General features: G+C 47.2%; 1 protein-coding gene across 4 annotated transcripts in view; it reads left to right on the forward strand.

Annotated features, from left to right (window-relative positions):
* The window catches only part of RAD54B (RAD54 homolog B), a 608,133-nt gene that overhangs the window by 384,394 nt on the left and 206,958 nt on the right, over positions 1-16,781 (forward strand). For all 4 annotated transcript variants that reach the window (XM_078687026.1, XM_078687028.1, XM_078687027.1 and 1 more), the window contains one exon: positions 6,618-6,825. In XM_078687026.1, coding sequence (XP_078543152.1) covers positions 6,618-6,825 — 208 coding nt within the window. The remainder of the gene's footprint in view (positions 1-6,617; positions 6,826-16,781) is intronic.

Below are 16,781 nucleotides of genomic sequence, written 5' to 3' on the forward strand. Positions count from 1 at the left end.
GGAATGGCAAATTGCTCCTTGTTGGATCTTTTTTAAAATAGTTCAGGAAACTCAAGGGTTTTAAAGCTTTTGACCTGTCCGTAATACTGTCTTTGTGCAGGTCCCTACCGTTGGTCAATGGTGATTTTGCCACTTTTGCTGGATCTTGCGGAGTTCTAGGCGGTTTTTGACTGCCCAGGAGAGGCTCCTCTTCCAAGACGGGCTGTTTAGATCTCCTCCTTTTGGGGGCCGCTGCAAACTTCCTTACTTTTCCTGATCTCATGGTTCCAGCTGCTAAAAGTGAGACTAATGCTTCACGAAGCTCCGATACACAAGTATACACAAGTATACACAATGCGGAAAGGATTCACTGAGTAAATTCCAACTACAGTGTTGCACCGACTAATTCCCTTATTGTGCAGGACTGATTTCTAGGATCTTTAAGGTTGGGGTAATTATTTGATGGAATGAGGTGGCCTTCTTCACTTCTTTGCTTCCTTAGACTGTCTTTCTCAGCTGTAGTCAGCGTAGTGTAAGCAAGGCAGGATAGCTTTTTTTTCTATTGATAAACCCTTCCCTTGCCCCACCAGGTTCCAATGCCGCCTCCTAGCGCCTCACCTCAAACTGCCTGTACTGGAGATCCACAGGGGTGCCCAAGTGTCCTCCGGTAGCAGTAGCAGCAGCCCGTCTGATCTCCCGCTCCTCGCCTGCTCCTTCCTCCTTGCAGTCCTGCAATCTGGTTGTTCTGCAATCCTGCAGTGCCACTTAGCGTTCCTGCGGCAACTGTACAGGCCGCAGAACACACAGGTAGCTGTACACACTGCTCTCAGTTCTCGGCACGCTGCTCGCCCCAAAGCAAGCCCATAGCCCCAACCACCCGGACTGGAGCAGCAACGGGAGCTCGACTGCAGCAAGTAGGTCAAGCAGCGCCAGGCAGAAGACAAAGGTGGCAGGAGACCTGAGACGTGAGGGTGACAAAGGCGGCAGCTCCAGGCTCCAGGCCCCACGACTGGGCAAAACCGAGCAGAACTCTGGCAGCGGACCCCAAAAGGCACACCGGAGCACAATCCGGAACGCCCGAAGGCCAAACAGTCAGGCTGTGGACCGCGAACCAGCAGCGGCGGCAACAAGCAGCAGTGATACGTGACTCCTCCTCTTCCGCAAATCTGTAGCGGTCTATACACAGGGAACTTTTAAGCCCGGATGGTGCCAGCAAGGCCGTAGATGCCATCCCAGGAAACCTCCTGCTGCGAAAATAACAAAGGGCCAAAAGTCGGCTCTTGAGACTGTCTCCACGAAACTGTCAAAATCCCAACCTGGTTGACTTTAGTAACTACAATTAGCCGGCTGGCTGACTTGTTAGTGCCCAGGTCATGGGTGGGAGGGGTCCTTTCAACTGTTGGTAGTTTACCCCAAACTGCTTTCTTTCCAATCACCGATGGATGATGGACAATATGTTACCGTTTACTCTTTTCAATTGTTATTAACTTTGCTTTTTTTCGGGGATCCGACGTTCCATGTCCACTTTCCTCTCAGAGTAAGCATAGCTCCGCATACCCACGGGGCCCTATGTCAGCTGTTCACTCAGCACTCCGGTGGCACCGGATACAGCACTTTACCTATGCTTTTGGTCCTCTTAGATACTGGACATGCCCGCCACCACTCTTAAGATATTAACCTTAAATGAGCGGGGTCTCAATAACCCGGTGAAGCGCCGAGCAGTTCTGTAATGCCTAGAAAATTCCCACGCAGATCTCTGCCTACTACAAGAAACTCACCTCTTAGCCAGGGATTGTCACCGCCTCCGGTCCCAGGAATTTCCCACCAAATTTTTTTCCTCAGGCCCTACTAAAGCAGCTGGGGTGGCGATCTTAGTGGCTCAGCAGTTTAAGGGGGAGGTCCTACACAAAGAGGCCGAGATTAAGGTGTGGCTCTTGACCTATAGATTTGCCCTAGGCAGCTTGACATTCACTATCGTCTCCATATACGCCTCGAACGATGGCCAGGAACGGTTGCTGCACTCTGCCCTCACGGAAGCCACAGCCACGACAGACCGCAATATTATTTTGGGGGGACCTGAACCTAGTTTTTGATCACAATAAGGATAAATCTAGCCAGCGCAATCGTCAATCGTGGCACTCTCCGCAAAAGGGCTGGCCCGACTGCACGACCTGGGGTTATGTGACCTGTGGCGAAGCTTCCACCCTCATGATCGGGAATGCTCCTATTACTCCAACGCACATAAGACTTATGCTAGGCTAGATCATTTTGTGGTATCTGCACCCGTACACGCGCTTATGACAGAGGTTGAAATAGGGGTTGCCTCCCTCTGAGACCACGCACCAGTACTCACCACACTCGCCCTCCCACCCATATCACGGGCCTCCAGGGTATGGCGTGTCAGGGACACTCCCGCACCGCGAGGAAGTAGTTAAGCGTATACAGCGCTCCATCACTGATCACCTCTCGCATAATGCCAACACTGACACAACACTTGCAACACAGTGGGCAGCACTGAAGGCAGTTGTTAGGGGGGAGTTCATAGCCATTTCGGCCGCAGATAACTAGGAGCGCAGGTGCAAATGGGAAGAACTTACGCAACAAACCAGGGAGCTGGAGCAGATGCACCAGAGGACTGGAGCCCCCCGGGTTTAGAGACACATTAAGGCCGTGTCCCGCCAACTTGCGGCGCTCGACCAAGATAGAGCGGAATTTGCAGTGTTGCGATTGAGACATACCTTCTATACTGGGGGTGACAGGTGCGGGCGCCTCCTTGCCCACTAGTTGCGTGAAGCCCCACAAAAGCAGGGAGTCCAGGAGATCTGCCGATGGGATGGTAAACGTGTCTCGGAAGATGGAGACATTGCTTAGGCGTTTCGCAATTTTTATGCTAACCTTCACGCTAGCACCCCACTAGAGAGCTCCGATGGAGCTTCCTTCCTTGACTCCGTCACCCTGCCAGCTCTGACTAAAGCCCAGGCCGACCACCTCGACAGAAACATTCAGGCAGTGGAGGAGGTCATTGCCACCATATCTCGTCTCAAGCCGGCAAAAGCCCCCGGACCGGATGGCTTTTCTGCTATTTTTTATAAGAAGCTTTGTGCCGTAATCAGTTTTTTAATTCCTTTGCCGAACCTGGGGCGATCCTGAGAGATCTCCTAGAGGCCTCCATAACAATAATCCCTAAGCCCGGGAAGGATAAGCCCAAGTGTGGAGCATATCGCCCTATCTGTCTCCTTAATATAGATCTTAAACTGTATACAGGGATCCTAGCCGCCCGCCTTGCCCCTCTTATGCCCGGTCTTTTTGACCCGGAGCAAGCGGGCTTTATTTCTGAACGCCAAACTTCGGACAACACAAAACGTGCCCTACACCTCATCGAGAAAGCAACGCGTCTGTGGGGAAAGTATATAATGCTCACTATTGATTCCGAAAAGGCATTCGATCGAGTCCACTGGCCTTGGAGCAGGTTTTAGAATGCATGGGGATAGGGGGAAAATTTGGCACATACATCCTGAACTGCTATAAGTTCCCAACAGCTGCGGTCCGTGTGAACGGTTACACTTCCTCCCGATTCCCCATTGAAAGAGGTACGTGCCCTCTGTCACCCCTTCTTTTTGCTCTCTATTTTGAACCTCTGGCTTAGAGGATGCGACAGAACCCATCGATTACGGGGATAACATTTGGAGGCTATATACATACGATCAGCCTATACGCTGATGATCTTTTAATATCACTTTCTAACCCGAGGAGTGCTTTGCCAGCATGCCTCGCGGACTTAGATGTCTTTGCACAAGCTGCAGGGTTTAAGGTGAATGCAGATAAATCGTTAGCCCTTGATCTCTCCCTGTCACGACCCACCGAGAATATCTGCAAAGCCTGCTTCCCATTCAATGGGTGACGGAAACGATCCCATATTTGGGGATTCAGCTGGCTTTCTCTCTCCCGGCAGTAGTTACTACCAACTATTCACACTTGCGACAGAAGATTAGCCGGGAACTTGGTCAATGGAAACATTACCCTCTCTCGTGGCTAGGCAAAATTGTGGCGGTCAAAATGAACATCCTACCCCAGATCCTCTATCTCTTTCGCACCATTCCTCTCCAACCGCCTTCAGGCTGGATACAGCAGACGCAATCAGATCTGGCCCAGTTCATCTGGAGCGGTTGGAAGCTGTGATTGAGGCGGACCCTGGTGACGCTCTCTCCCGAAGGGGGTAGGCTTGGGGTCCCCGATCTCCAGCTCTACTTCCAAGCGGCACAGCTGTGGCATCTGGTTGAGTGGAGTCGCTGGGAGTCGGAGAAACACTGGTTGTTTCAAGACCAGGCAGTTGCAGCAAGACCCTGGCAGGAAGTCCTCTTTTTTGCGCAAGCACCATAGACTCCCCAACTTATATGCCTCGTATATTACGCGAGTCCCCCTCGAAGTGTGGGACGCTACTAATATTAAACACAAACTCACTTCCTTCCCGTCTCCGCTCACCCCATTGATGGACAACCCCGACTTCACCCCAGGTACGGACACGGTTGCCTTTGCAGGTTGGAGGCCCGCCGGATGCCGATTCCTGTATCATATGATTGATGCCGAAGGAGTCATACCGTTTCACCAATTTAAGCAGGAATACAGGCTGAAATGGAGAGACTTCGGTATTTACAAGCCAGGCACTGGGCACTCCAGGATCAGGTCCGCTCCGAGGCGGATAGGCGTCTTTCCCCTTACAAGTGGTGGCTTATTACGCGCACGTCAGATAAAAAGCTCATTTCTGATTTATACAAGATGCTACAGACCAGACATGCTCACACATACAACCCCGTCAAAGCGCGATGGGAGAGGGAACTGGGCAGGACACTCAGTCACAAAGAGTGGGAGGGGATCTATTATAGGGCCCGGCACTCCGTATACCACATGGGGCACACTGAAACTCTTACAAAGGTAGTAACATATTGGTATTATACCCCGGAGTGTCTTCACTCAATGAACTGCACTCGGGAGGCGACATGTTGTCGGGGCTGCAACCAGGTAGGCCCTTTGGTACACCTATTGTGGGAGTGTGAACACGTCCAACCTTACTGGACTCAGGTGATCGACGAAGTGATAAACATTTTGAGACAGAAATTCCACGCTTTCCAGCATATATCCTGTTAGGTCTCCCCAACGCTCTGGCTTACCCACTGAGATCCCATAGAGGCCGACAGATGGCAATTGCGCTGGGGTCGGCGATACAAAATATAATCACACACTGGCGCACCCCCACTATCCCAACCTTCGCAGGCTGGCTATATCGCCTGTGGCATGTTCTCGGAATGGAGAAGCAGACACTCACAATGGCAGGGGAGGAATCCAAATATGTTGAGCTGTGGCAACCCTTTCTGTCACTCTTGGCCTCCGAATTCTGGGAGGTCACCTGTCCCGATACCTTCGCTTACTGCGCCTCGCGGATACACAGCGGGCGGACTGACGAGTGAGGCCACCTATGGTTTTACATAGCTCAGGTAGTGGACATGGAACACAGGGAGGGGTTGGGGATGGATTGCCCAAGGTCCCTTTCCCTTTGTTCAATTTGTATTTTATGTTTGGGGTTTTTAGCCTGATACGCGCCCACTGTTATTCTTGCGCTCTTGAATTGCCCTGTTCAGTCGTATGTTCCACAGTAACAGTGGTTTGACAGCTAAACCTACATGGTTGTATTTGTGCAAATTCAATAAAGAAATTTAAACCATAAAACCATAATGATTGTAGCTTTATTGACCATGGAGCCAGTCAAGAACTAGTTATTGACCCATGCCAAAATATTGCACTGAGCCGCAGTGAAGGCGCATAAGAAGGTTAAGGAACCATAGTAATTCTTTTGGCATTTTTAATGTTTCTAATTTTAATACCTCATTAATTTTCCAATTCAATGACCACCCATTCTCTTAATCTGTTATACTCTTACTATGCCTACATTTACAACAAAACCAGAGAGCTGAGCCTTCGGTCACCACAAAGCTTAACTGTTGCTGAATGTGACTTCACTCCCAATCAACACCACAAACATTGAGCCTCTGATCCACCTCTGTGTGGTGCTAGTATGCCAAGGCACACAGTGAGTATGCATTGAGAGGCCGGCTTGCTATACTGTAAACAGTCTGGGAAACAGCTGGGTAAATAGTCCCCAAAGGTCTGTGTATTCTCTGCTGGAGCTGTGTGAGTGGCGCCATCTTAGAATCTGCTACTAGGCCTGTGCAGTGGTTTCATTCTGCAATTCCTTCATGGAGAAGTGCACAGGATTGAAATTTCATCCACTGCATGGATTTTCAAAGTTATTTAAGGATTTTGTTTGGTCAACACCCAACTTACCCCTATAGCCATTACAGAAATTAGTCTGATCGAGATGCTTTGAGCCCAGCTGGAGACCAGTCAATGGGGACACTCTCCGGAGCTAGACCAGGACACCGCTGTCCGATTGATCAGCAATGTTTTTTATTTTTATAAATGTATTCCTTGTATTACCATGAACACACAAAATGCTGGCTTGTGTTAATTTATGATGTTGGATGGCCTGGTGGAGATAAATGTTCATTGATAAAAGCACCAATTCTCAAAAGTGAACTACAGCCGTAGGGACTGAACAATTAACGCCTTTCTTTACTTTCCAGGATCACAAAATAGAAGAGTTCATTCTTTCCCCCCTAAATTCAGTCCTGATCATCAGCTATGAAATGCTGTTACGGTCCTTGGAACAAATCCACAATATAGAGTTTAACCTGGTTATTTGTGATGAAGGTCATCGGTTGAAGAACAGCACTATTAAGACCGCTTCCGCCCTGACCAGCCTGTCGTGTCAAAAAACCATCATACTTACAGGTTAGATATCAACTTTGTTCTCTCTTAATATGTATTTTGCTTTGTCAGTAATGTCCAGTGGTTCTAAAAAAAGAAAAAAAAGAAATTGTAAGCAAAGGTTTCTTCTGGGGTAATACAGAGCTCCAAACTTGCCACTGCCCGCTATCTTAAATTAATGACACTAGTGTTCATGGGTTGAGCTGTGTCCATCCACATGTGTGTGCAAACGCTGGATGTAGAATAACTTTCTTCAGCTGGCACCTTCCGAAATGGAATTCATTCCCTTTTCTGGCAAACGGGATAGCATTAATCCAGATAAAGCTACAAAGTTTAGCCTAAAATATTGTAGATAACTTGAAAAGCATTAACAGACTGTTTTAATGTCAATAATGATAATAGGGCTGAGCTTAATATTGCTCTACGCAATGTTCATGAGCAGTAGATATCTTTTACGAAAAGGCAAGAAAGGAGACCAAGAAATGTATTTGAGAAAGATTTGGGTCTGATGGGAATAATTACCGATGATTACATGAAATCACTAACATTTAAAGGGGTAAAACGTAAATAACAAACTTCGACTGATGAGTGTTTTTCTGAAATCGAACTCACATGAGAAATTAATTAGTGTGAAGGTTTTATGAACCATCAGATGGAGGGGATTGATAAAGCAAGAAACTTTTGCTTAAAATAACGTAGTTAACTTGTAAAACATTAACACGAATTATGTCAAAAAAAGAAACAGAAAAATTAAAAGAACAGCGTAGATGGAGGAAAGCCGTCATAGAGGGAACTAGACTATATCCAGTAATTACTACAAATACTGTGAAGCAAGTAAAAGAGAAAGATCACCAAAAGTAAGATGAGGGTGAATCGGGTACAGATTCTGGAGATAGGATTTTAGAACAGATGTTAGCATTGAGCCCTCCACCTTATATGACTCCAATGGTTCACAAGGACCGTAGTGCTGATGCGGGTGCCTTAATGGCAACTGCTTCTGTCTACCCAGCTCAAATTGAAAGACCTATACAGATCCTCCAAATTTTTCCACTTGCTGTAGCTCGACCACAGGTTGCAGCCCCAACAGCGACCTGTACAACTGGAACACATGCCATAGCCCAGATGACACCTGTAAATGCCCAGATAATACCCAGCGTAGTGGCAACTGCTCTCCCGAATGTGGATTTAAGGTCAGAATCTCCTCAAGTAGTAGGAGGTGTGCCTGCCACAGGATTTGTTCAAACATCACAAAATTCCCAGATTGTCGTGTGGAGATCCTCACACAGACATTATAAGCACTTATAGATGAAGGGACCTTAGGGACAATTTCCCATAGACATAGAACGGGAAAAACCCTTTGATGCATCTGGCCCTTAGTCTTTACAACTTCGATCACACCTGGTGATGATAATACTTTGGAACGTATTGAACTTCTGTAGGGGTATATTTGCTGATATCCCCTAGTCCTCAATATTTTTAAATCCCGTCCCTAGTGTCCACGGAATAAAGGTTATATGGCCTTCTGCAGACCGTTTTACCCTCTATCTTTCTTCATTTGCACTCTGGCCTTCACTCGCTGTCTCCACTATTGCTCTCTATTTTACCAAAACACCTCAGCTCCTCCTCACTCTCTGAGGATTTGTAGCCCACACCAGGGACCTTGCGGCCTTGGTGTGAGGAGGGACTCAGTCATGAAGCAGGTCATCTTCGGTTGAGTGAGGTTTCTCGTCCTGAAAGAGGTCCTCTCCTGAAAATGATTCACACACACTGTTCAACACCCACACTGCCACAATATTGTGCACAGTGTTTTTCTATTTCTATTCCTACCAGACATACTTTTTTTGAGATTCATATGTAGATAGCGAGTAGTACGTCATTGGTTGGGCCTCTCCCACTAGATACTCGGTGTGTTAGTGATAATAATACTTCCACAGAAGGAAATATACCAGCATGGGCAGAAAAAGCAGCAGAGAACGGAAAGGTAGACTGCACCGAGACAGTGGAGAAACCAGATCCAGAGAGGGAAAAGCCATTGAATGTAGACAAATTAAAGATAGAATTGGAGGAAGTAATAAGAGGACGCCTAGAATTTGAACACATTGAACAATACCAAAGAAAATAATACATTTACCTATGTAAGGAAATCACTCAAAGAGAAGCCCCAGTGTATGATAAACTGGCAGAAGCAGCTCAGAGATGTGAGGTTGATCTAAAGATTTTTTTTTTACCTGTGAAAAGTGACCAGCCTGACTCCTTGTGAAGCGGTCGCTCCACCCTTCCTCCCGACCTCGTAGCGCTGGATTGGTATCGTAGCGCTACTTCTCCCCACTGCCACACTTTAATTGAATTGTTTCTGCACACGACCTGTGCTTACATTGTGTTTACTATTTAAATTGTGCCTGTGTGCGTGACGCTGCTTCTCCCCACTGCCATACCTTTAATCCAGTTGATTTGGAACCCGGTCTGAGGCATAGCGCTCCGCATTGCTTGGTTTGGTGATTTGATTTATATAGCGCCTGTGTGCTCCACCACTAGATCACATTACCCGCATTGCCGCCCTGAGCACATTTGCTGCGTGATTGCGCCCATAGCGTCCTGTTGTCCTTTTTGTTGTTGTTTGCCCACCATTTTGTTGTGCCTGCAGCCCGTCCCTCCCCCTACGCTCCCGCCTCCCAGCTCCCCCTCCCACGCTCCGCCCCCTCCACCTCTCTACTTATGACAGATGCATCAACGCGCAGCGTCCACGCGCTGCGGCCGTGCCGAAGGTGCGCCGAAGGTGCGCCAAAGGTAAGCCCGTCTACGCCCGTCCGCGCCAAGACCGCGCCCCGCGCCAGACCCCCTGGCCCCCGTACCACCCACCCCACCCACACTACATACGACGCCTCCACCCTCTTAGCCCTAAACACCGGCCGCCTCCCCAACTGCGCCCAAGCCGCTCCTGGACACACCCATGGACCCTTCACATGCATCTCCTGCAAGTATGACAGCACCAAGACCAACCCCTCATCCACGAACACCAAACAGAGATCTGACCCCAACCACCTTAAATGCATCCTTCTCAACACCCGCTCGGTCCACAAACACGCCATCGAACTTTGGAATCTACTAGACACCATCTCTCCGGACGTCGCCTTCCTAACAGAAACATGGATGAACGCCTCCTCAGCCCCAGACATCACCATTGCCATCCCGGAAGGCTACAAGATCATCCGTAAGGACCGCATCAAACAAACGGGAGGAGGCATCGTAATCGTCCATAAGAATTCCATCCGCATCTCAACCAGCTCAGACGCCAACCTCGCTAGTGCCGAACACCTTCACTTCCAGATCCACACCGACCCCAAAACGACACTCCGAGGCACCCTCCTCTACAGGCCACCAGGACCCCGTACACAATTCAGTGAAGACATCACTGACTTTATCACCCCACATGCCCTCCCCTCCGAGGACTACATTCTACTGGGAGACCTCAACTTTCACCTGGAAAAGAACAACGACAGCAACGCCACCACCCTTCTGGACAATATGGCCAACCTCGGACTCAAACAACTTGTTAACACCCCCACTCACTACGCTGGCCACACACTCGACCCCATCTTCACCTCCAGCAAACATATCTCCTTCAGTCATACCACAGTTCTCCATTGGACGGACCACAGCTGTGTTCACTTTGTCTACAAAAAGACCACAACCCACTACCTTCCTCAACCCACCTTGCGAAGAAACTGGAACAAAATCACCATCGACCAGATCTCCTCATCGCTTCTTCAAAACCCCCCGGCCCACTCTTCGAACGCCAACCAAGCAGCTGCTAACCTCACTCAATGGCTAACGAATAGCGCCGACAACCTAGCACCTTTGAAAAAACGTCAAATCAAACTAAACTGCAAAAACGCTCCCTGGTTCAACGATGATCTTAAGACATCCAAGAAACTCTGTCGCTCCCTTGTGAAGGCCTGGAAAAAAGACCCAAACACCAGCACCAAGGACGCCCTAAAAAACGCCACTCGCACACACCACCAACTGATCCGGACTGCCAAGAAAGCTGCACTTAAAGACCGTCTAGACAACAACGCCCACAACAGCAAGGAACTATTCAACATCGTCAAAGAATTTACCAACCCCTCAGCCAACTCCAACGACATCACTCCCTCTCAAACCCTCTGCGACTCCCTTGCCTCGTTCTTCCACAGCAAAATCGCAGACATCCACAACAGCTTCGATAACCAACACGGAGACCAAGCCACCCAACCTTCTGCCGTACCCTCTCCCCCCTTGAACATCCTAACTGATTGGAACCCAATCGCCACTGAGGACACCATCCACCTGATGAACTCCATCCACTCAGGATCCCCCACAGACCCATGCCCTCACCATATCTTCAACAAAGCTAACTCCATCATAGCACCACACCTCCGAGACATCATCAACTGCTCCCTCAACTCTGCCACCTTTCCGGAAAGCTGGAAACACGCCGAACTTAGCGCCCTTCTGAAAAAACCCACAGCTGACCCCACCGAACTCAAAAACTCGCTCCTACCATTCCCGGCCAAAGTCATCGAGAAAGCCGTCAACAGCCAGCTCGCCGCCTTCCTCGAAACGAACAAATCCCTCGACTCCTCACAGTCCGGCTTCCGAGCAAAACACAGCACTGAGACCGCACTCATCGCAGCAACAGACGACATTCGAACCCTACTGGACAATGGAGACACAGTCGCCCTCATCCTCCTTGACCTCTCCGCAGCCTTCGACACAGTCTGTCATAACACCCTCCTACATCGCCTCAGAAACATTGGAATACAAGGAAAAGCACTGGACTGGATCAGCTCGTTCCTTACCGGAAGAACTCAGAGAGTCCGCCTGCCACCATTCAAGTCAGAAGCCACTGAAGTCATTTGCGGCGTGCCACAAGGATCTTCACTCAGCCCCACTCTCTTCAACGTATACATGAGCCCCCTCGCGACCATCGCACGCCAACACAACCTCAACATCATCTCCTACGCTGATGACACTCAACTGATCCTCTCACTCACCAAAGACCCGAACACCGCCAAAACCAACCTACATGAAGGAATGAAAGAAGTAGCCGAGTGGATGAGACACAGCCGTCTGAAGCTGAACTCAGACAAAACAGAAGTCCTTATCTTAGGCACCTCCCCTTCCGCCTGGGATGACTCTTGGTGGCCAGAGGCCCTTGGAAAAGCACCCACCCCGACGGACCACGCACGGAACCTGGGCATCATCTTGGACTCCTCACTCTCGATGAACAGACAAGTCAACGCCGTTTCATCATCGTGCTTCAACATTCTTCGCATGCTCAAAAAAACATTTCGCTGGATCCCCACCGAAACTAGAAAAACGGTCACCCACGCACTGGTCACGAGCCGCCTGGACTACGGTAACACCCTATACGCCGGAACAACCGCAAAACTTCAGAAAAAACTCCAACGCATCCAAAACGCTTCAGCCAGACTCATACTAGACATCCCGCGTAAAGACCACATTTCTAGTCACCTGAGAAAACTCCACTGGCTCCCTGTCAATAAGAGAATAACATTCCGCCTCTTAACCCACGCACACAAAGCACTTTACGAACTCGGACCCGAATGCCTCAACACACGACTCTCCTTCTACACCCCCTCCCGCCAGCTACGCTCCTCCAACCAAGCCCTTGCTGCCGTACCCCGCATCAACAAAACCACCATGGGAGGTAGATCCTTCTCCTACCTGGCAGCTAAGACCTGGAACTCACTCCCCATTCACCTTCGCCTCACTCAGAACCACCTATCATTCAGAAAGCAACTTAAAACTTGGATATTCGACAAGTAACTCCCCTCCCTTCCTCAAGCGCCTTGAGACCCTCTGGGTATGTAGCGCGCTATATAAATTATTTGACTTGACTTGACTTGACTTGAAGAAGCTATAGAGTTTAAGTCGGTGACCCAGCCTAGAAAACATGGGAGTTTCTGGGATGTGTTTACACATTCTAGAACTGGTCAAATGCATTTGTAAATGGATTGAAATTAAGAAACTGGAAATTAAATGGGCCAAGAAATAGGAGATGGAAAAGAGGGAAGACGCTATAGCGAGGAACTAAAATTAGGAGAATGAGGGAGAGACTACAGCATTTCCACTTAGAGAAATTGCTGGAGAAATGTATGTACATATTCCTTAGACTCAAGGTGATTTGGCAGCATTTACAAGCAATTTTCCAAAACTGAGAGACAAGCCTGTGTAACGATATACACAGTTTGAGTGGTATGTTAACATTTTCAAGGTGTTCTGGAGACCTTTATTTGCGGACAAAATGGTGACCTGAATCCAAAGCAGAGTGTCAGCAGAGGCAGCCGGGGATACACCATCCAGCTTTTCATCCATGCTCCTCCGCCTGCCCAAGCACCGCGGAATGACCCGCCACAACTGCACCCACACTGAGGGCAAGACACCGCTGCTCTTTTGTTGCGTACACTCCCCTCAGTATAGAAGGATGTTGGGTAAGCTGTCCATCCACCTCACACTGGAGGCATTTGGAGTCCCAGAGCAGATGGCTCTGGGATTTGAAACCACTAGCACCAAGCCAGCACAATGCCACAGAAAACAGCATGGCTAGCAACCCTGTGCTATTGTGCTTGGCGTAACCTATGCTCCAGAATGTTATGACAAAGGAGAATATAGCAAACAAATACTCTCAGATGCTTTAAACATAACTATTTCAAAGTGGAATACTCTGCTATAACAGTTTCCATTGATTTAAGGCTGGAAAGGAATGATTCAGAGTAAAATGAAGTGTTGCAAAATTAAAAAAATTTTGCTGCAAAATTAGCAAATTTATACTGCAATATCCTGGGGGGGCTGTTTCAGTACAGTGGCCAAAAGAAGAATGGGTGAGGGAGACTAGTATAAATGTATCATGTCCTATAGTGATGGAAAAATAGGAGTCCGTGAATACTCTTCTGAAGAGTGCCACCGAGAGATTTGGATTGGCTCAAGATTAAAAAAAACGACTCAAGACTCAAAAGATTCTGTACATGAATATTATAAACTATTGTTGCAGGTGTTTTTACAGAACAGTGGACGAGAATATCCTGAGGAGAAGGATATGGCAATTACTGTGTCACAGTTTGTGTTAGGTTTGAAACCAGAAATTTGTAAACCCATTATAAAAAGTGTGAGCTGTTGGCAGAACAAGTCGTTAGATGAAATTCTGAGATAAGTATTGTAGCGACGAGTTAGACATGAAGCAGAAAAAGAACAAGGAAAAGTTAATGTTGGCACAAACAAAGTTGGCTCAGAAAGGTTTCCAAAGTCCTCCTTTTATGGGACGGCAGGGAGTATGCACACACATATGTACCGCAGATTGAGTTTCAGGGAAGTCAAGGAAGGTTGAATCCACCTCATGGTAGAGGTGTTCCTGTGGGTACAGGATCAGGAGTGAATATTGCTTCAATTAAAAAAATTACACAATGTCACGTCTGTTACAGGGTTGGACATTGGAAGAGAAAATGCAAGTACAATCCAAAAAATAATGGTGGAAATGTACAAGTACAGAAAGGAATGCAAATGCCCAATGTACCTGCACCACAAACTCAAATGCCTGTTTAGCGTCCGACCCTGATGATACCCAGCCCACCTGTTCAAATGAGTGCCCAAAATGTAGGAACCCCATGTTTTAATTTAAATCGTGTACCAAAAACGAACACAAATTCTTTTCAAAATCCCATGCCTCAATTTCAGAATCAGAATGTATTACAGCAGTACCAATTTTTCGAAGCTGATTGTTCAGGATTCTCAATGACGGTGCATGAGAAAGGAGAAAGATTGCGCACTTGGCGCAGTCTTAGAGGTAGACAAGAGTGGCCCCTATGTAGATGCTGAAGTAGGGTGTCACTCAGTATAATTTCTGATAAATACAGGAGCTACTAGGTCCACAGTAAAAACGGAAGAAGTTGCAGATCCACCCCTCTCGGGGGGAAAAAAATCCAAGTTGTGGGAGTTTCAAATAAACAATTCAGAAATCTTATTTCAGAGGAAGTACCTGTAAAATAGGTTGTTTTGAAGAGAAGCATGTTGTTTGTGATACAAGTCCTGTAAATCTGTTAGAGAGAGTTTTTTTTGTGCAAGTTAAATTGCACCATTTATTGCACGCCGGATGGTGTTGCTTTCCAGAGACATGATGAGGATGTGGACTATAAATTAGTTTTAAAAAAATGAAGTATGAATGTTCCCCTTGTTTACCATTGAAGAATTACCTGATGATTTAAAAACAACAGTGAATCCTGATGTTTTGGATTTGACAGGTAAAGACATCAGACTAATAAAAGGTGTGAAACCCATCCAAATCACTGTCAAACCAAAAGCAGTCTTTCCTAGAGCACCCCCATGCCAATTGACATCAGCGGCCATTGCAGCAATAACATCAGTCATAAATGAAATGCCGGAGAAAGGAATACTGAGGGAATTGATTGGAAGTCCATGTAGTTCTCTGATAATGGGTTTACAGAAACCCAATGGAAAGTATAGAATAGTGCAGGACCTAAGGTGATAAATGAGATAGTTGTTCCATGGTGTCGAATCTAGCCACTATATTCTTTCAGATCCCATGTACTGCAGAGTGATTTACGGTCATTGATTTAGGCCAGGGTTTCTTCTCTGTGCTATTGCACTAGGAAAGTCAATACCTGTTTTCATTTGTATTCCAACAGAAGGTGTTCGCATGGTGTCGTGTCCCACAAGAGTTTACAGAGAGTCTGTCTATTTTCAGTCAAATCCTAAAAAGAAGTCCAAACATGCCCAACAAGTCAACTCTTGTCCAATACATAAACAATTTGCTTGTGGCATCAGAAGCGCAGGAAGCTTGTAAGCAAAACTCCATTGCCTTGTTAAACCACCTGGCTGAGAATAGGCACATGGTGTCTCCGGGGAAGCTGCAGTACTGTAAAAAGGATCATTGTGAAAGGAGCTACAAAGGTGTCAGTTAGTCCCAAACTTTTCCATAATGGCAAAACCTTTGATGAAGTTGACACGCAAGGATGTATCATATCAGATCCTATGGACCAACGCATGCTCAAGAGTATTCCTGTAGTAGAAAAACAAATTGTGTTGTGCATCTGCTCTTAGGAATGCCACATTGTTCAAAATAATTCATTGTTTTGCAGCAAGAGAGTTGGGTGTGCTTTCTCAGTGTTGACACTAATTCATGGTGATGCTTGAAAACCAATCAAATATTTCTCAACATCACTTGATCCCATAGCTGTAGATCTTCCTGGTTTCCTAAAAATGGTAGGGGCCGTGAGCACTAGTCTGGAAAAAGGCGTGAGCATAGTGATGGTATACCCTTTAACTGTTAGGGTGCCACACACTGTGGAGCTACTGTTAACAAGAACAAAAGCACACTATTTGACTCATAATCGCTTCACAAACTGTTAACAGACCATATTGTCTAGCGATAATGGAGTACTTAAAAGATGCAGTGTCCTAAATCCTGCAACTTTGTTGCCCGTAAATGATGTTGACTGAGGACGTCAAACACGATGGTCTAGATGTCACGGATTTATGCACTAAACCCAGACCTAACATTAATGATGAACCCCTGATTGAGCCCGAACATGTACTCTTTGTCAATGGCTCCTGTTTAAGCTGTAACAATGTTACACTAAGACCAGCATATACAGTATGCACCATCAATGATGCTGTTAAAGCTTGCTGGCTTCAAAAAGTTAACTCTGCACAAGCTGCTGAACTAATTGCTCTTACCAGACCCTGCAGTTTAACTCCATAAATGATTCAACGTTTTCACTGGCAGTCAATATGGGAATGGTGTGGTCCATGATTTTGGTCAGTTGTGGTCGCAAAGGGGTTGCTTGACCTCTTCAGGGTCTCCAATCCGAAATGGAAATCATGTTAAAAAGTTACTAAGAGCCTTACAATTGGCCAAAGAAGTGGCTGTGGTCAAATGTACCGCCCACTAAGGTGGACATGGA

The sequence above is a fragment of the Lissotriton helveticus genome, chromosome 4_1 (assembly GCF_964261635.1).
Source record: "Lissotriton helveticus chromosome 4_1, aLisHel1.1, whole genome shotgun sequence".
NCBI lineage: Eukaryota > Metazoa > Chordata > Amphibia > Caudata > Salamandridae > Lissotriton > Lissotriton helveticus.